We start from the raw sequence: 20005 nt of genomic DNA on the forward strand, positions 1-20005 counted from the left end.
GAAGGGGGGCCGGGGGGCTGATAAAGAGCTGCTCTCTTAAAGGGGCCGCGCCTGGAGCCGGGCGCGTAGAACGCCTCCTGCTGAGCTCTTAAAGGGCCAGCATACCTCGTGCTGAGCTCTTAAAGGGCCAGCTCACCTCGCATGCCGCAGGCTCCCCGTGCTGAGGCGTGAGGGCAGGGACAGCCCCTGCAGCTGCCCAGCGCAGAGCAGCTCCGGGGCCCCGGCGAGGGCCGGGCCTGGGCAGAGCTGGGTGGACAGGAGGAGTCGCTGTGGCCCCAGCCTGGTGTCAGGGTGGAGGTGAGAGCCCGGCTTAGGGCACAGGCAGCCTGCGATGCTGCTGGGATCATTTGGGATTCGTCGCCGGGATGCTGCTGCTGTCTGAGCCCAGCTCCGTCCGTGCCCATTGATCTGCTGCTGTGGTTGTGTCCTGCTGCCACAGCCAGAACAGAAAGATCCGAGTCCCAAACGCTGTCCCCAGCAAGGTCCTGGTGCAAGGGGCAGCTGCTGGGTGTGTGTCCATGGAGGATTCTCATCCTCTGAAACCTCCCTGTGTGTCCTTAATGGTTGTGGTTGGTTTTGGGTTTTTTTTTCTGATTGAAATTTCCCTGTGGAAATCAATCAAAGGTCTCATTCACTTGGGAGAGAATCCGAATTGCTGCCTGGGAATGTTGAGGTGGTAAACAAACGATTAATTAAATGTGGTAGTTGGAAGGTGGCTGTGAAGAAGCGTTTCCCAGATCCTGCTCTGCCCACGGTGCCAGTTTGTTTTTTAAATTAATTAGAGCATGGATCACACCAGCTCCGGCCTGGGGCTGCTGGCGTCCCTGGAGCTGATGGACGGGGGTGCCAGCTCCATGCGTCATCTATTTTCTAAGAGCAAATTGGAATATTAAAAATTCATTCGTCCCCTTGGCTTGTGCCTGCTCCCAGCATTTAAATAACGGGGTGATTGACTCGGTGTTGGGCTCGGGGAGGACGTTTTGTTCTGCTGACTGTGGCCGCAGTATCCATCACACTTTGCCTGTGTCCATCTGTGGTGCAGCATCTCCTGACAGCTCCCAGCGCCATGGAGTGGCCGTGGGCACAGCACTGCTGCAAACACCAGCCTCAGGCCCCTCCGTGCCTGCCCGTGGCAGGGATCAGCCCGATTCTCCAGGGACAAACAGCAGAAGCACAGGGAAAACCTGGTGCAAGGTTCTCCTGGTGGAAAACCTGCTTGAGGACAGTTGTCTGAGGCAGGGGAGGGCTGCCTGGGGACAGCTGTCCCTGTGCCAGCTCCCTGCCCAGGGCTGGGGGCTGCTGAAATTCCACGTGGCCAGGGCTGTGATGGGAGACCCCGACCCATCGCTCTGGTGGGAGCGGGTGTGAGCAGGGAGGAGTTTAACTGGAACAGGTCTTCCAGGGCTGGTTGGCTCATACTGGACTGAAGGGTTTTGGGGCTGCTGGGCAGGGTTGGTGCCCCCGTGGCTCTGATGTGACCCATTCCCTCCAGGAGCCAGCATGGCCCACAGCCGGTCTTGGAAGCGATCGCGGAGCAGGAGCAAAAGCGACTCTCGGAGCAGGCAGGAGAGGAAGGAGAAGAAAAGGAGGAAGAGCAGCAAGGACTCGCAGCAGGGCAGCAGCTCTCCGCCGAGGAAGAGGATCTCTGGCTCTCACGGACACAAGTCGAGCTCGGCAGCAGCCAGGGAAGGTGGGGGAAGGCCCCTGAGCCTGAGCTTTCACCACCTTTCCCCAGGGCAGGTGCACAGAGAGGGTCCGGGGGGAGAAGAGGGTCCCTGGTTTTAGCTAAGTTGGTGTCTGTCACCTTGTCCTGCACTTTGTGCCTACTTTGGTCTCGTTCTGACAAGTGCAGAGCCCTCAGCCCCTCCATGTGCTGGCCTGGCCCCGGCACTGCACAGTCCCAGGTTAAAGATGGGCACAGAGGGGAATTCCAGGCAGGAAAGAAACCAGGCTAGGAGGGGGATAACCAACATCTCTGCTGCTGCAGGGCCAGGACTGCTCCACTCACCCTCTTCTTGTGTATTGCAGAAAAGAAGAAGGAAGGAAAGGACAAAAAGAAGAGGAAGGCCAGTACCTCTTCCTCTGGGACATCTTCATCCTCCAGCTCTTCCTCATCTTCCTCTTCCTCCAGCTCCTCTTCTGATGACTCCAGTGACAGTGACTCCAAAACGAAGAAGAGTCAAGACAGCAAAAAAAAGCGAGTGAAACAGAAAGACAAGAGGAAGAGAAAGAAGAAGAAGAAAAAAATAAAGAAGAAATCAAAAAAGAAGGGAAAGGAGAGGGCTAAGGAGGAGAAGGGCAAGGGAGAAGAGGTGCCCGGCCCCTCGCTGGAGCAGTGGCAGAAGGAATCAGTGGTGGACTCTGGGCCAGGTAATGATGATGCTCTTTCCCTCCTGCAGGAGCCTGGGCACACAGGAGTTGTGCTGGTCCCTTTCTGTTGCATGAAGCAGCGAGTGGGGAATAAAGATGCCAAATGGAAGGACACAGTCAGCAGTAACATCCTGGCAAAGCTGGTCCTGCCTTTGGGATGTGAAGTGTCCCTTCCTTTGCGTGGTTTGTCACCGAACCCCGAGTACCGCCGGGGTTGTCCGTGGGCTGCAGCCGTGGTGCTGTGCCCCTCTCCTGGAGGCAGCCCCACGAGCACGCCTCTGACTGACCACTGCATTCCAGTTCTGACAGATGAACAGAAATCCCGGATCCAGGCTATGAAGCCAATGACAAAGGAGGAGTGGGACGCGAGGCAGAGCGTCATACGGAGAGTCGTGGATCCCGAAACGGGGAGAACCAGGTATGACCCTGGGGAACAGGAGGGTGGGTTGTCTGTTCCCATCCATGCTGAGTGGGCTGGAGGCCTGGAGGATGCCTGTCCATGGCACGGTACCACCACACCTGGACCCAGGTCCCCTTCAGGAGCAAAGGCCTGAGCTGACCCCTCACAGGTCCCCCCTCATCAGGCCTGGTGTGACTTACCCAGAAAGTGACACGATGGCACCAAATCATTGAATTGAATCATTGCTGGGGCTCCACACAAGGGACACGGGGCTGTGTCCCAGTATCCCACTGCTGCATCCACTTACCTTTCAGCTCCAAAGCCCTGGGCCCTGATTAACACCCAGGCGGGAATGAGGAGCGAGTGTGTGCCCTGTGGGGTTACAGACAGCAATCAAACCCAGGTTCATTTAGCTGCCAAGTAGAAATGACCCAGTTTTTAATAAACTGCGTCTTCTCAGCAAGCAGAAAACACCATGCTGAAGAGAATTGGGTATGACAAGTCCAGTCTTAAAATAGAAGGCAGCCTGCAGGGCTCAGGGAGGTGTGGAACAAAGGTCAGTTCCCTGTAAGGCACGTAATGAAGACAATTAAATCTCTGTTCGTGTTTGGAGGTGTGAGCCGCCTCCAACTCTGCTTGGAATGTGCTCAGCAAGATGCTCCTCAGCCTGGCTGCATTTCAGGCCCAAACTGGCTCCTGTTGCTGAATGGCTTTGCAGTTTCCTGGGGCAGCCAGGACTACACCTGAACTCTATAAAAGGAAGAGGTTTTGCAGGGGTTGGGGCACTGCAGATTGTAGGGTGACATGGGATGCTTTTATTAGGAGTGTTTTGTTGTGCCAGTGTGACTGACTGCACACAGCAGGCAGTGCCCACAGCCTGGGGCAGGGCCAGCTGGCCCTCAGTTCTCAGGAGAGCACTCCTGTCCTTGCTGCAGTGTGGTGACATTAATCCCCTGGGAGCAATGGCAAAGCCTGCTGTGCTATTTAAGCTTGATACAAAAACAAAGTCACAAAATACAATGTCAGGGGTAGGTCAGCACTGGCCTTGCCCAGCACCTGCTCCTGGGTTTGGGGGAGCTGGGGCACAGCAGGTGCCCTCGGGGTGGGGTCAGCACCTTCTGCAGCTGCAGGAACTTGGCAGTACCCTCATGGCTGCTGGGCCTGTGTTTGTCTTGCAGACTCATTAAGGGGGACGGGGAAGTCCTGGAAGAAATCGTCAGCAAGGAGAGACACAAGGAGATTAACAAGGTATGGGAACTGGCCACCAGCATGAGCTGCAGGCTGGGCACAGCCAGGGAGCTGCTGCACCCAGAGGGGTTGTGGTTCCACCCTGGGGCCAGGCTGAGCCCTGGCAGCACCGCCAGGGCCCCTGGGATGGTGCTGGTGGTTCTGCAGCTGTGGGCAGGGAGTGCTGTGAGTGTTGTGTCTCCCTTGCAGCAAGCCACGCGTGGGGACGGGCTGGCCTTCCAGGTGAGGACGGGGATGCTGCAGTGAGGGCAGGCACCAGCCAGCCCAGGAGCCTGCCCTGTGCCCCTGCCAGCCCGGGGGGAGCCTCTGCCTCTGGACCCCGTGACAGCACCGTGTCAAGATGTTCCCCAGGGGCCCTTTCCAGCTGCTCTGTAAGTTACTGACTGGGAAGGAGAGCGACTTTGGTTCATCTCCCAGTAAACAGCTTCTCCCCTCCCTGTCCCAGCTCAGGCCAGTGTGGCTGTAATGTACCTGAGCCATTTGCCCCAGTGCTCCTCTCGATGCTGGAGGAGCTCAGCAGTACCCAGGGGACAGGCTCGAGGGTGCTGAACACCTCAAGGTGCTCTGGGCTGTGGGGGGCAGGAGCCAATGCTGTGGCCAGGATAGGGTGTGTACCTGGGCCACAAAAGACAGCTGGCTGCTGCTTTTTCCCTTCAGGAGCTGCCCATGGCCCTTTCCTTGCTGGATATGGCTCACAGGCCCTTTGCACTCACTGACCCTGCTCAGAGAGGAGTGGCCATGGTGCTGTGTGGCTCTGCTCAGGCTGCAGCTCCTCTGCACCCCTGAGTGCCACCCTCCAACTGTTCCCCAGGGCTTCTCCCAGCCTTCCTGCAGCTTCACCTCCTCGGGTAGGGGAGCACTGACCTGGCACGCTGCACTGGCATCTGTGCAGCTGTGCTTTTGGAGGGGTGGCTTTGCCTTGCTCTCTGCTCCTGCATGCAACTCGTGTCCCTTCCCCACAGCACAGGCCCGGGGCAGCATTGGGGCTCTGGGCTTCTCAGGGCCCAGGGCTGCTCTGAAGCAAACACAGCAGTCTTTTTCCTGGCTGGAAAGTCCATAGATCTACAAACTGTAAAAAAGAAAAGGACAAATGGGTCCTGCAGGACTGATCTCCACAGAGGGTTTCCATGTTCTGTTCATCGCTGTAACCCCATTAAACTGGCACCTGCTCACATTTTATGACTTGTCCGTTTCTAGAGTCTCCCCCCACCCCCAAAAAAGCAGACAGAGAAGAGCCTTCCCATTTCTTTAATCTGTGTAACTCACAATGATACTGTACACAAAGCACACCAGGCATTGAACGATGCACTAACAGCAAGGAGGAGAAGGAAGTTGTACAGAAGGTTTGCCACACACAAGCGAGTCATCGGCACAGCACTGCACACGCGGGGCGTCCCCGGCGCCCTCGGGCATCCCCTCCGGTGCTTCCCCACGCACAGCTGGTACCCCTAGAGCAATTTTTTATAAATAAAATATAACTAACATCGTTGGAATATAAAATTGACAGTCGAGGGTATCAACAGGCAGAGGGAGGGGACCGTAAGGCTTCTAGAACTAATAGGAAATGCAGCAAACAGTGGCGATACCTGAAGAAGGGGCTGCTACAGCAAGCACGGCGGCTGCTGGGCGGGCGGGAGGGAGTGTGGTGGTGACCCTTTGGCTGATTTCTGCTCTTGGCTTGCGCCTCCGACACTGTAAACGGTTTTTGGTATTAGGATTTCGCCTCATCTGACTGAGGGATCTGAGCAAAGCCAGGAAAACGACTCGGAGGGAATGCACGGGCTCCTCTCACTGGTTTTTAAAAGACTTTAAAGGGACAGCGTCAGGTAGAAAGTCTGGCCTAAGGGTGCAGTAATATAAAAAGCTGCTTTTCATAAAAAATCTGAGCTCCGCAGCAGAGTTTGATTCCTGTGGAAACGGAAAAGCAACCCCAAAGCCTGAGGCTGTGTTGTGCTGATGTGCAGAACAGGACGTGGGCTGTCACCGAGGGCTGCCCGGACAGCGGCCGAGGGAGGAGGACAAGAAACTTCCCATTCTCTCCTTTCAAAGCAAACAAGTTACTCATAACAGGAATCAACTGGGTCTTTAACCTGACAGTGCCCCTTTAGGAAGGATGAAATACACATTCATCTTTCCCTCGCCACGTCCAAACGGATCCTCTTCCATACACGTGGAAAGGCATCGGGTCACATGCATTGCTCTCCAAAACAGCTCGGGACAAACAGGTTATAAACACAGAGTTAAACTATTGCTATTGTTCTGTGAGTGTTGATCTCTGCTTCAGAGGGATGAGTGCCAGATGGGGGCGGCTGAGGATTGAGCGATGGAGACGGAGATGGCTGAGTTGGTGAAGAAAACTTACTGGCATTATTTCCTGGTAACTACACCCACCTCCCGTGGAATTATTGCAGCAATAAAGGCCCTGCTCTACAATTGCTTCTCCGTGTTGGATCCGTACAATGGCAACGGATGGGGGGCCAGGGAAAGGACCTGGGCAAGGTTCAAGAAGCTCAACAAAGGATGAGGACAGAGGTGCTGTGATTGTCAGGCTAACTGGTTAGGAGCTGTTTAAAACATGGAGTGATGGAGAGGGTGAGTATCATATTGCACTTCTGCATTCATTGACAGTTACATTAAACTTGGTCCATAAAATAATTGCTTTGTACATAATGCCTGAAACAAAAAGCTACATTTTTAAATATTAATAAACCCTGAAGGTTCCAGTCCCTCCAGACATTTTTTTTTCCCTCTACATAAATAAATAACTTTCAATTTTATATATCCACTTTTTATGTTGAACATTTACATTCGCCTCTGTTTTACACTATCTACACATAAGAAAATGTGAACATCTCATCAACACTGGAAAATGTACAGATCATGTCCTGGTTGTGGACTTGGAGGAAAGGTGAATTTTGCAAAGGCCATATCCAAATTCGCAGGAATTATTTAGTGATGTGGTTTGGTGACTTCACAGGATGGATCGTGGCTTGGCTTCCTACTCAGATGGCATCTGTTTGATAGAACATTCGGCTAGCAAAAAGCTGGGACAAATTCACATTGTTTTCAAACCCAGTAAAAGCTCTGGATGTACATTCAGAGAGAGCCAAGCTGAGTCAGCAGAAAGGGAAGTCAGTTTTCGGTAACAAAAAAGTCATCAGGTACATTCTGTAACTGGATAATTACCAAAGAGAAGTGGTTAAACATTTTGCAGTTGGGTCTGAGCGCTCCAGGGGCTCAGATGCCGGTAGCAGCTCCGCACTGTCCCTGCTCTGCCTCGGCCTGGACCCTCCACACCACAAACACAGGAGTTGGATGAGTTGGATTTGCCTACCGTGGCCCAGAGGCAGTGAGCAGAGTTCACAGTGCTGTGTATCTCAGTGCGGCCGTCCTGCACCATTCTTATTGAAACAGGTAATAAAATGAAGCAGCCAGTCTAAAAAATTCTGTTATAAATAAGATCCTCGTAAGTAGAAAGTGATACAAAGACAGGAAAGTGTGGTGGGGAAAGCGGGGTTACACACAGTTGGGGAGCTCGGTAGGACTATAAAATCTCCACGTGAAGAGGCCAGCTGGAGTCTGTGAATGGGCACCCCGGAACCCCCCATGTGGATGTCCCTCTACCCCGGGAGGTGTGTGCAAGGAGGGAACCTTCGCTGGCCCCAGGAAGGACAGGACTGAGGGCCTTTTTGGCAAGCCCTCGCCCTAGGCACTGTTCTCTGTCCCTGTCCGGGTGTCACCGCGGTGCCAGCTCTGCCACGCGCCTGCTGCCTCGCTCCAGCAGCACAAACCCAGCGCCTCAGGCACATCCACTGAGAAACCCACCAGAAAAATTAAGATATGGCCTTTTCTTAAGGTTGCCTGACATTGTTGGCACACTTCCTTACAGTCTCCTTACTGCTGGAAAAACTTCTGCACAGATTGTTTTGTTTTTTTTAAATATATACATATATATGTGTGTGTGTGCATATATGTATAGATATGCACACACACCCTGGCTTAGCAATATTTCATTGTCATGCACTACAAACACTGGTGTAGCTACATGAGATGGTAACAGGTTTCCATTCTAAAAATCATCAGTGCAAAAACCAATGAGGTTTTACAGTTCAGTAACTACAGGTAAAAGGAGTGAGTCTAGTTCCCATGAAAGCTGCTACTGAACTTGGAGAGAACCTGGGAAGAAAAAAGGTCTCAGAGGTGGGTGTTGAGAGAGTCAGACCCTGCATTTGGATGAGAAGAACTGCAATGCAATCCAGCTGCTGAGTGCCTTCAGCTGCTTCCAAATATATGGTGGTTACTTGTTGGAAATACATAGCAAGACTATTTGGAGACTTTAACAGCAAATTGAGTGTCTGAGGTTTGTAACAGCTCAAACAAAATAGCTTGTATTCCTCTTTTAATAGGTCAACATATTAGATTCCATTGGCTTCTGAAAGATCTCTTTAAAAAATAACAGTAAGAACAGTAATGACCCCGCTGTCCTGGGCACGAATCTGCCGACATTCTGCCTCTACCAACAGCGCTGACACAGCTTTAGCTTTGCACTGCACCAGCTCCTCGAGGAAGTGGCTGCACTCGGGGCTCTCTGTTCAGGAAAAGCTCTCGGTCGCTCTGCCTGGTGCAAATCCCTCGCTGGGGCCGGGGGAGCGGCGTTACCCAACCCCAACCCCCCGTGCGAGCAGAGCCCCCAGTCTGACTCCCGGGACAGCCCAGAACCAGCTCCCCCAGCCTCACGCCCTGTTCCTGTGGCTCTGAGGACAGCACTCGGTCACCGTATCGGAGCGATGGCTAACAAGGCGAGGAGGCACGTATTTACAGTCACTGACCCTGGATGAGAGGAGGAGGCAGGAGAGAGCGCCGTCCTGATCTGGAGACTTCCCCCCCAATTTCCAGCTGTTCCTTGGGCTCACGCTGCACAAACCTGACGCTCTCGCTGCAAGGCCTGCACCTTCTGTGTGGGAAACATCCCGTCTCTTCCCAGAACACCATTTTATTAGAGTAGCACCATATTTACCCTTCCAGCCCGAAACACTGGCCTCGTCCCTCTTTCCTTTTATTTTCTCCTCCAGTGGCTGCAGCTGACAATCCTGGCTCTGGCCTGGCTACTTCTGCCCCAAGAGGCCAGACTCCAGCCGGGACGCGGCGCTCCGGCCCCAGCAGCCCGTGGCGATGCTCATGCTCCTTTGGCTGCGCTCCCTGTCCCTGTCCTTGTCGCTGTCCGACTGGCTCTGGGTGCGCTCGGGCCGGTGGCCGGCGCCGCTGGCCGAGGGCTGGGAGGAGATGGTCCGCAGCAGGTGGTTCCTCTTGCGCAGGAACTCGGCCTGGCTGGGCAGCCCGAAGCTGCCCTTGCGCAGCACCATGCGCGCGGTGTTCTTGGCGGGGCGCGCGCGGTGGTTGTACTCCAGCTGGGCCAGGTGGGCCGCGTAGCCCTCCGTGATGAACTGTGGGGTGAGGGCAGGCGTTAGAGGGCCGGGACACGCGTGCCCAAGAGCCACTGGCAGCCAGAGATGGTCACTCTGCCAGGTTTTCTGGGGTGATCAGCCGTGGCACCGCTCAGACCCATGCATGTGGCTCTGCTACCTGGGACAGTTCCCACCCTGCTGGCCAACACTAGCTCAGTCACCGGTCTTGTGATGACCGAATTCCCACCTCCCTCCCATGGGAGGCCCTTGCGAGGACCTCCAGGGCTCAGCCAAGTTGGCTCCTACCTGACACTGGCTCTGCAGCTTCTTGGTGGGTCGGCCAACGATGTAGATGTGCGTGGGCGGGAGGCTGATGGAGCTGTACACGGAGATGTCCTTGGTGGATCCATACGCTGCGTGGATCCTCATGTGAAGCTGGGGGGACAGAAAGCAACACAGGGTCAGAACATATGGGCACCCTGTGCTGCTCAGCAGGCTGGGCTTTGGGTTTTCCAATAGCATTTGTGAGAATCTCAGGTCACTGGAACTAATGCAAGTTCCCAGCTGGGTAATGAACCACCCAGAGAAGTGCTAATTAACAGAGCTGGGGATGTTTACAGGCCACAAGAGGAGTAACAGCGATACAAGAACAGATCTCCACTTGCTGATCCACAGCCTTCCCCTGAGGTCTGCAGGGAGCAAGGATGCTGCACACTTCCCTGCTGTCACGGGGAGAGGAGCTGCAACCCCCATGCAGGAATCATTAGCCAGGAATGTTCTCCTCCACAGCCAAGCTGCTGTTACCTGCTGGGCAGAGGGAGAAGGGACAGGCAGCAAAACCTGCTGCTTTTCAGGGATACCTCTGGCTCCACTCTGAGCAGAGAGCAGGTCCTGGACAACTCTTTCTGTAGTGGGCTGGAGCAGGGGCTGGCAGGGGAGGTGTGGACATTGGTGCCACCACACACTGGCCAGCTTTGAGCCCAGAACCACAGGTCACATAGATGGAAAGGGCATTTCTGACCCTGCTCCCACACTTGTGGAAGACAAGAGAGCAAGTTAAGTGCCAGCTGTTCCCTCCACTGCGACTCAGGCCAAAAAGGGAGTCTAAGAAAGTTAAGAACAGGGTTTTCCTGATGATCAAGATAGGGCAAGTGCTTGGGACACTGTCAGCTCCTTCACCTGCCAGACACAAAAAACTTTGTTCTATCTGGAGTTTCTCTGAGGCTCTGAGCAACATCAGGACCTCCCAAGGGTCACATGCCTCGAAGATCTCTATGGAGTCTCCCAGCAAAGCCATTTCTGCAGCAGCTCCATCCCCTCTCAGGGCAGCCAAAAAAACACCAAACAGGTTAAAAAAAGTGCATCTGTGAGGAAGGGAGGCTCTGCTGCCTCGTTCCATTAGGGGTTTGAGGAGCAGTGATGAAATGGAGCAGTGCAGAGCAGAGGCAACACAATTTAACAGCATAGACACTTTTGTAGAGCAATAAAGGGATGGAAATAAAATGAACAGATTAATCTTCCACTGCAGGTCACATTGCTGCCAAGAGACTGGTGCTGACAGTGGCGGTTGGACGAGGAGCAATCTAAACCCGTGCCACAATCCCTTTCAGCAGAGCCAGGCTTACGTCGGTGATGAGGGATTTCAGGAAGTTGGCCTTGTGCCGCAGCGGGTCATGAACGAGCCCATCGCAGAAGGACACGATGCCATGGGGGAAGTTGTGCTGTGCTAACCATGCCACCACCCTCTGCTTCTGCATGTCAGGGCGGCCCGTGACATAGATAATGAGGTAGCCGAGGTCTTGCCAGTGCCTGGAAGGAAAGCCAGGAGTCAATGGATTGCAGAGCAGTGCTGCTGTCAGATCAACTGCCCCAGGCCCTGCCCTGACCTTACAACGTCCACGGCCCCGGCGCGGACTTTGGGGTCGCTGCCCATGATGGACACGCTGGCTGCGAAGGAGCCGTCGATGCTGAACACCACAAACTCCGTCCCCTTCGGCAGCACTGTGATGTAGCTGTCAGCAAATGTGTGGTCGCCCCTGAGGGAAGGGATGCAGGTGCTTAGAGGCATCAAAATATCCAGGAGGCATCCCCAGAACCTGCAGAGCACCACGGGCCCAAAGCAGCTCCCACATCTGACGCAAAGGCTCCAACAGTGATGCCAGCCTCAGTTAGAGCAGTAACAGGCACTGTGTGAGGGTCTCTGTGTTCAAGTGGAGATGGATTAGCACTTGGCAGCAGAGACTCAAAAGTTACCCCCAAAAACCACTGCTGGGTTCACCACCAAGAAGATGCTCCCCTCCTCCCCCTCCCAGAGCCCAACACCAGCAAGTGGAGCTGAGCTGGAGCCCCTGGGCTGTGAATCATCACGAGTACCAAGTCCTGTCCCTCAGGGACAAGTTTATGGTCTTTAAAATATGCTCAGTCGTGCAGTTTTGCAGATGGCCACGAGGCCCTGTGATGCAGAAGACCTGCTCCTGCAGCGGGAGCTCAATTCCCGTGCTGGTGGTGATGCAGGAGCCAGAATAAAATGTGGATTTTCCCCTTACAGCTGCAGAGCACAAATGGCTTTGCCCCTATTGCTGGCAAACCAGGCTCTGAACCCACCCCACAACAGAGCTGTCCCACCGGAGGGACCATGTTCTACCTGCAGTCATCCAGTTCCTCTCGTTCTCCTCCTGCAAGCCCCAGGCCCCTCACCTGACCACCATCTTGACGGGGTAGACACCAATGCCCAGGCGTCGCTCCTCGGGGATCACGTAGGAAATCCTGCCACTGCTGTTGCTGATCTCCGTGTCGAAGTACACCCACTCCCCCGACGGCGGCTGGGTCATGATGTGGATGTCCACCTGGCAACAGCGAGGCTGCGTCACCCCCAGCAGGACGGGCCGAGCACGGGGACATCCCACACGAGCCCCTTTGGACAGCAGCAGGGTTGGTCCTGCTCCCACCCTCTGCACTTCACGGATCTGAGCTGATCCGTGGGAAGCACCCAAACATCAGGGGCTGAAATTAAACCTGGCCTCAGTGGTGAGACCTCCGTGACAAATGCTGTTCCTGGTGGGAGGCACCCACGAGCCTGATCAGGAGAACCTGGCCAGGACACAAGGGCAGCAAACCCTAACAGGGACCAAGGGAGCACTGATCAGCACCACCACTGTCACTCTGTCCCACCACTGTCACCACATGGTGACAACCCCCCAGCACACACAGTACCTTCTCTCCTGTGAGGGTGACCATGTCTAGTGGACCATACATGAACCTCCCAGTTAAGGTCTGGGGCCCATCTTCGTTAGCAATGGTGTCGTTGATCCTGTGGTTGGCTGTGACGTTCTGCACAAGGCAAGAGGGGAGGAGGAAAAAAAAATAAACAGTTTGCAGCAATGGATAACCTCACAGGGAAATGCCAAATATAACCAGACAAATTGGAGCATGAGTTTCTCTGTGCCATTCCCCCCCCTCCACTTCACCCTCAGCTCTGGGAAAGAATTTGACCCGTGGCAGAGGTGAGGCTCTGTGCCCTGTACTGATGGGTGGATTGGAGCCCTGGAGAGCCAATTTCCATGGCAGGTTGTACGTGCAACTCTGATACTCTCTATCAACTCTCACACTGTGGAATTAAGAGGAAATACACACAGCTGCCAGAGAAATCTGCTGATATTGTTTCAGTTCTAGCACAGAATTGCCCTCTCAGAAACTGGAGACTTTGATGGGAGCAAAGGGCATTTACTGAGCTGAGAACTGGTACTACTGGACTTTGAAAGACATTCTGTTCTGACTTGTTCCCTGACCCACAGCCAACACTTCCTGTGTTTTACAGACTCAAGGCTGAGGAGACCTTGCCGACACACATCTTTTGGGTTGCTCTTTTTCAAGTACCCAGGTAGGACACAACCATTCAAACAGACCAGCAATGCAACACATCCCTCTGTCTGTGCCGTGCCCACGCCGGCCACCCTCAGAGCAGTTTGTGCAGCCCAAATCAGAGCAGTTTGTGCAGCCCCAAAATCCCCCTTACCCGGAGCTTCACGTTCGTCCTCTTGCGGAGCCACTTCTCACGGGGCTTGGAGGGGGTGAAGACGGACACCTCCTTCCCATCCAGCTCCAGAACACTCGAGTTCTCGTGTCTCATCACCTGCAGGAGGACAGATCCCACCGAGGCATCAGCCACTTGCACCCTCCCCCCTCCTGCCCAGCTGTTCTGCAGCTCCTGAGCCAGCAGTGAGGAAGGGCAATGCCTGGAGAGAGGCCCCTGAGTTTGCTGCTGGGCTTTTGGCTTGTCAGCTTGTAGGTTTTACAGGACAAGTGGCCTTTTCTGCACTGGCAAAGCCTGTGGCCAGCGCTGACTTAATCCTGGCTGGGATGTAGGTTTTTTGGATTGTCAGGAGGTAGAAAACGGACTCAAGCGCAGCAGGATGAGCTCTGCACTGAGATACCTGTCCTTCCTCTGGGGATCATTTAGTCCCTTCCCACAGTCTGCAAGGGAACACGAGCATTCCCCCATTCCACAGCACCCAGCACCAGCTGCTCTGACCAGCCACATGCCTGACAGACGCTGTTCCTTCAGCTCATTTCTAATTCTTCTGAAACACGTTCCCAACTCTTGTCCCATGGCTTTTGCTCCTCTCACTGATTTGACCCCCATGGAGGCACACAGGGATCTGGCTTGGCCATGTGTGAGGCAGAGCCCAGGCTGTCTGTCCATCCTGGCCTTGCCTCTGAGGCTGACAGAGCTCCAGGACTTTGTGCTGGTGGGACATCACTGCCAACCAGCCAGTTCTGGAGGGCAATTCCTGCCTGCCACCAGGGCATGGACAGGGATGGGAGGCAGGAACACAGAGAGAGAAGGGTTAAATCCTACCTAAGTTGCTTTTAAGCTCTAGAATGGAAAAGGAAGAATTAACACCCAAAGGCTTGGGGGACACCTCACAGACACCTCAAAGACTCACAGGACTGCAGGACTGGGAGGTGACCCTACACACAGAACTCCAAAACGGGCAGTAGTCCTTAGTGACCAAAAAATTAAGAATCCCCCCAAATGTGGGCTCTTTTACAAGGTCCTGAACATATTCTGTGAGGTCAGCAGCTCTCCAGCTGAGCTCAGCTGACACGAGCCAGCTCTCTTTGCAGAGCTGAAGCTGGTTTTCATCCAGGGAAATGGAAAAAGGACCCCAGGGAGGATGAGCTTGCTGGGGCGGGAGCTCATGGAAATCCAACGTAAACAAACTAACAAGTTTTACTGAAAATTATTAAAATCAGGAATGTATTTGGAATCCTATTTGGGCTTGTTTTAACAAGATTTAATCTTTGGAGGCTAAAACTATTCAACAGCTTCTTTTTACATTTTGTCCAGAGATGACTTTCGAAGGCCATTAGAAACAAGTCCTTATTAGGGGAAGCAGTTGTGTGGTGCTGGGGAAGGTCAGCGAGAAGACAGAAGATGAGAAAAACCCTGGTCTCAAGGCAAAGAGGAGTGAACAGAGACAGGCACTGGGCAAGGGGGTGCCAGGCTACCCAGGCAGCCACCAGCAGGCTTAGAATGGGTGGAGAGGTATCTCCAGGTACTCAAGCTGCAATGTTTGAAACACCACACAGTGCTACAGACCCAGGTCTGGGCTGAACCCTGAGTAACTGGCTATTTCCCAAGTGGAACACTGTGTGTGTGAGACTGTCATGACTGTTCCCCCTCAGGCACAATGAGAGTTCTCTCTTCTTTCCAGCCCTTTTAGGCTGAGTTTGATGTGGGACCATCCAGCCAGGAGTGTGCAGGCACAGAGCCTGGACAAAGCCCGGCAAGAGAAGGCTCTCACTGGATTATCACCACTGCTCAGCTGCCACCGGCGCTGCCACCGCTGCTGTTTATGGTTCTCACACTATTTGGAAGATAACACTGAGAGAAAGTTTGCCAACAGAATCATAAATAATTGAGAGCTGCAGCAGAGGAGGCTGGAGGAGAATGGGGAGGGCTTAACAGCTGAGCTAACACAAAGCAAACCCGGCGCCGAAATGGGCAACACAAACCACAGAGTTGCTCTGAGTTTTGTTTTTCCCAACTCCATGCTCTAAGTGTCATTCCCTGGGGAGTTCATATTTTGTAAGGCAAATAACTCCCCCTCATCCCCAAGGAACTGAAGGGAAAATATTTCTTTTAGGGGAAAAACACATTTTAGACAGTGAATTTCAATCTTAGGCCAAATACAGGTTGATAAAACCTGAGGTGTTAGACTCCAGACACCTGCAATCCCCATTCTCCTGGCCCCAAAACTGCTTTGTGCTGCAGGAACAAGGACTAAATCCCAATGAGTTCCTAGAGGAGACAACAATAACTTAGAAAGGCAAAACAGAGAACTGCATTCTGCCTATCAATTAGTGTTGAATACATATAGAACTTCTCCTTTGGTTTTATTGTATCCGGTGCTGGTTTTATTTGTCCTTTGAGAAGTTTCAGTTTCAGACTTGAGATCCAAGCTGGCACACACAGAGCACAGATCACCTCAAACAAGTGCCACTGACCTTTGCCACTATGATCTGATAGGAAACTGCCCTGGGCTCTCTCCATGGATCCCTGGTGAGCCCATCTGAAACCTGCTCTGATGATAAACCCAGCCCCAAACCAAGCAGGTGTGACAACAGCACATCCAGGAAGTTTGTATGTGTGCAGCTCCACCAACACCACAGGTGAGAAGCAAAAGGAAGGGGAAGAAAATGGATCTGTGGGGGCAAAGGGTATTTTCTCACCTCTGTGCACCAACAAGTCTTACGGAAGGCGCACTGGAAAACACAAAGAGCCCAAGTATTTTTCAACCCAAGGAAGATCAGGGAGAGAGGATGATTGTACCTGTCTGAGCAGGAAGGAGACAACGTCCGTGGACTCCCAGTAGCTGGCGTGGAAGAGGTGAGGCAGAGCCACTGTCGGGAAAGCCGTCAGGGCGTCGGGGCAGTACAGCGCGTAGTCGATCCGTTTGGTTCCCCACCACTTGGCAGCAACTACAGAAGCAAAACACTCATTCAGACAAAGAGGGTTCACAAAGGGCATTTCAGGGCTCTGGCTCCTCGCTCCAGGTATGCCAGGAGGCTGCTCCCTGGCTGGTCCCACTGCTCCAGGGGAACAACCGACCCAGGGCTTGGTGTTTGCTCACTCCAAGGGAGGAAAACACAGCCACCAGCAGTGAGCTCGCCCTTGTTTAAGCAAAGAAGAAGGCACTGGAGGGCAGGTTAACTGGCTGTCAGTCCAGACCCCAGGGAAGGGGCTCAAGGCTCCTGTGCAATGACCCAACACATAAAGACAGCAATGCATCTCCCTGGAGCTGTGGGAGGAAGGATGGGTTTGCTCTGTCTGTTTCCGGCCCTGCTTCCAACTCCTTCAGCTTTCACCAGGGAATTGCATCCAGGTATTGGCCACACTAGAGAGGACTGAATACTGGGAATCCATATGGGATGCTAAAAGGCACCACAAGGCAGGGAATACAGCATGTCCTGACGGGACTGGCAGTCCCCAACAAATCCTTATTGCCCTGCTGGGCTACAAAGTTACAGGCAAACGAGATGTGCAGCCCAGCCTTCCCAGGGGCACAGCCTCTGTGGTGGACAAGACAAGTATCTGGGAGTATTGGGACTTCATTGCATGGGGGACTGAAAAATGCACTGGGATTTTGTGGGGGGCAGGGATACAAACAAAACAGACAGGTTTCTCCCTCAGGGAGCCAACAGCTCACACACAAGTGTCTGACAGCCACCCTTCACCCCAGGACACCCCCACACCTCAGCTGCCCTGAACTCTGCCCACGTGCCCATCCCAATCCCTGGACATGAGCAGGTCTCAGTCCGAAGCCTCAGACCCCAAAGCCATGGGCTGCTTTCCCAGCAGCAAAGATTCCTCAATGCCTGTGCACTCCAGCCCAGAAAAGCAGCCAAGGAAAGAGAAGATGGAGATCAAGAGGGCAGCAGAAGAATTTTGCTTGTGTTTGCATGCAGGATGCAAGCTGGGGCTTTGACAAGGGCTTCCTCAAGCTTGGTTTGTCTCTGTGACAATGTTCCCTTTTTCAGGATTTCCAGGAAAGCTGCCAGGTTTAAGGTATAATCCAACACACCCCTCTGCAAAGGGAAATCTGGCTGGTGATGAGCACAGATGCTGAACTGAAAAGATGGATCCACCAACTCCTTCCAGAGACCTGCACAGAGTTCCCACCACAGCAAGTGCAGAGGGATATGGATTCAGCACATCCCCACAGCCCAGCCCTGGCTGTGCCAAGTGCCAGGCCACCCTCATCCTGATAGTCCCTGCTTTTCTGAAGAGCCATGGGAAGGAGGAGCAAGGTTTGACAGATCAACATGGCTTTTCCAGACCTCACAGGCACCGCCTCGCAGCCACTTCTGATTCCCTGCCTTCCAAACTGACAGCTCCTGGTCATGTCCCAACCTTTCATTTCTCATGCAAGTCCAGTCCCCAGCTTGGGTAATTTCAGATTCTTTACAGGAAGCAGACAGGATGGACTCTTCCATGCTCAAAAGACAGCGGTGGAGGCAGAAGCGTTGTCCCCTCAGCTCTGCCCAGAAGAATTCCTGCTCCTGCCAAGTTGTTAGCGGTGTTATGATCGATCTTCAGGGCAAAGTGACAGAAATACTTGTTAAGATGCAATCAGAAACTGCAAGTGCCTCAGTGAAAGCGCAGAGATTGTTGTGAATTTCTGTGACTATCAAATGAGAGAGGAGGTTGATAGGAGTGGATCTCTTCAGAATACCTGTCTTGATGTCCAGGTCTGGTATCCGAAGAGCACAGCCTGCAGCCCGACTCCGTGACCCTTTGAGCTTCCTTCCCTTGGCAGGGATTTCGTGTTTTTGCTGCCTACGCCTCCTGAATGAGGTTTGGGTAGGGGATTTATGAGGGAGGGCAAGTTGGGACAGAAGGCTAAACCCCTTACAATGATTAAGGTGGTGTTTGGTTTCTAAAAGGAGAAATAAAATGTGGGGGAAAAAAAAAAAAAAAGCAGAAATCACACATTATTATGGCACACACTGATTTCATTCTCCACAAACTCACGGTACCAGGGGAGCTGCACCCTAGGGAGGCTCCTGGGAGTGAGCCATGGTTTTGCAGTGCCCCTCCAACCTTCCTCCAGCTCTCCCTGGGGATAAGCATGGATCACATCCAACCCTCAATGCCACAGCTCCACGTTACCAGTGCACCAACGGGCTTGAGACCAAGAGCTGCAAAGGCAGAGCCAGAGCTCTGAGGACACTCGGAGTTGAGGGAAGGAGCCAGGACAGCCATGAGGCAGCCAGCACACGGGGACTCTTCCTCCCTGATCTCAGGATCAGACTTTGATTCCATGTGGAGGAATAAATGACACAAAGCAGAAGTTGCACAAGGGGGGAGAGCATGGCGAAACCAGAGGTCAGTGTTGTGTGACCTGACCCTGCTGCAGCTCAGAACAAGATCTCTCCGTAGGACACACTGGCCTTGGGGCATCACCCTGGCAAAAACACCTCCCCACAGATCACCACTGTATGCCAGCCCAGCAGCTCCCCGTGGGTGGGAAAGCAGCACAAAACAAGCACCTTCTCCCCCAGGAGCTGCTTCCCAAGCAGATTCCTATTTAGCAGTGCTTGGCAAGATGTCAGGACAAGTAAAAGGACGCACGTGGGGAGTGCGGTGTCGGCTCTCGGATGCACTTGGAGCAGGAAAGCCTTGTTTGTCAGAGAAGGTACTTTAGTCCTGCTGCTGAGTGTTGCCTCAAACAGGGCAGCAGGTTACAGCAGCCCCTGAGCAGCACCCACAGACCTTCAACAACTCATACCTGCCTCCAGGAGCATTATTAACCCCAGCAATTAATTACGGAGGGAGTAATTCACAGCTCATGCCAGGAAGGTATCTGTAAATTTTTGACACCTTCTGGGAATAGAGTTTGGGCTGAAGATTTTCTCATATGCATTTTTGGTTGGTTGGCTGGTTTTTTGGTTTTTGAGTTTTCAGCCTTTTTTTTGGTCTGAGTTACCAGAGGTCCATGAGGACACAAAGTGTTCATCTCATACCTCAGCTGAAACAAAGAAGGGGCTGAGCCATTAACAAAGTCTGTTCTTCTCCACTGTATTAGTTAGGAAGTTACACAGGTCTTGGGAAAAATAATAAATAAAAAATCCCTTTTATTCCTCATTCTGCTCCAGGAAATGGGTCATAACTGACTGGGAGCTGCCCTGCAGGCTGCAGAAGAGCTGAATTTCTAATGCAAAGTAATAAATGTTCTGTTCTGAACCAACCTGTCCTTGCCTTTCAGCGTAACAGAGGGGCTTACTCATCCCTGTTTTTGTGGGCCACATTTGAGGGATCTGCCTCAAGCCACATCCTGCATTACCCATCTGGTATCAAGTGCTGATCCCAACCAGTTCTGCATGACTTACCATGGCAGCACAGAAGCATCTCTCTGGATTAACCCTCACCACACGCAACAGCCAAATGGTGCTCAGAGTTAGCAATTATTATCTTTTTTTAACAATTTATCACCAGCAAGGTCCAACATGCACAACACAGCCGTGGTCCCTGCGTAGCCATCAAATACATCACCTGTTCTTGCAGGGGATATGATAA

At 53.1% G+C, this 20005-nt stretch overlaps 2 protein-coding genes across 4 annotated transcripts in view; one reads left to right on the forward strand and one right to left on the reverse strand.

The window, feature by feature from the left end:
• The first annotated feature begins 1492 nt into the window (after window positions 1–1492).
• On the forward strand, window positions 1493–5192 carry ARL6IP4 (ADP ribosylation factor like GTPase 6 interacting protein 4). Of its 3 annotated transcripts, none has more exons than XR_006017145.1 (6): window positions 1493–1690; window positions 2029–2370; window positions 2671–2788; window positions 3949–4018; window positions 4208–4389; window positions 4676–5192. XR_006017145.1 is itself a non-coding variant. In XM_042034754.1 (5 exons), exons 1-5 carry the CDS (start codon window positions 1501–1503, stop codon window positions 4262–4264), a joined length of 777 nt encoding a protein of 258 aa, XP_041890688.1. In that variant the 5' UTR covers window positions 1493–1500; the 3' UTR covers window positions 4265–5192. The 3 variants fall into 3 exon arrangements, 1 of the variants encoding a protein (XP_041890688.1); XR_006017146.1 differs by having other exon boundaries at window positions 4981–5192; XM_042034754.1 differs by having other exon boundaries at window positions 4208–5192.
• Window positions 5193–5250: 58 nt separating this feature from the next.
• The window catches only part of PITPNM2 (phosphatidylinositol transfer protein membrane associated 2), a 16403-nt gene continuing 1648 nt past the window's right edge, over window positions 5251–20005 (reverse strand). The window contains exons 3-11 of the mRNA XM_042034691.1: window positions 18162–18365; window positions 16259–16407; window positions 13439–13555; window positions 12637–12753; window positions 12121–12269; window positions 11310–11459; window positions 11049–11232; window positions 9730–9858; window positions 5251–9462 (exon numbers count right to left, since the gene is read on the reverse strand). Of these exons, the coding sequence (XP_041890625.1) occupies window positions 9124–9462; window positions 9730–9858; window positions 11049–11232; window positions 11310–11459; window positions 12121–12269; window positions 12637–12753; window positions 13439–13555; window positions 16259–16407; window positions 18162–18365 (1538 nt within the window). The 3' untranslated portion in view covers window positions 5251–9123. The remainder of the gene's footprint in view (window positions 9463–9729; window positions 9859–11048; window positions 11233–11309; window positions 11460–12120; window positions 12270–12636; window positions 12754–13438; window positions 13556–16258; window positions 16408–18161; window positions 18366–20005) is intronic.

The sequence above is a fragment of the Corvus kubaryi genome, unplaced genomic scaffold (assembly GCF_017639235.1).
Source record: "Corvus kubaryi isolate FWS band 111438036 unplaced genomic scaffold, C.kubaryi_AGA036_p1.0 37382, whole genome shotgun sequence".
In the NCBI taxonomy this organism is placed as follows: Eukaryota; Metazoa; Chordata; class Aves; order Passeriformes; family Corvidae; genus Corvus; species Corvus kubaryi.

What these genes read in the sequence shown, in the direction of transcription:
- ARL6IP4 (XM_042034754.1), top strand. Translation starts at nt 1,501, where the DNA reads ATGGCCCACAGCCGGTCTTGGAAGCGATCGCGGAGCAGGAGCAAAAGC. An exon ending in AGTGGTGGACTCTGGGCCAG is followed by an intron (nt 2,371 to 2,670) that starts GTAATGATGATG and finishes ACTGCATTCCAG; the next exon opens with TTCTGACAGATGAACAGAAA. An exon ending in GACACAAGGAGATTAACAAG is followed by an intron (nt 4,019 to 4,207) that starts GTATGGGAACTG and finishes TCTCCCTTGCAG; the next exon opens with CAAGCCACGCGTGGGGACGG.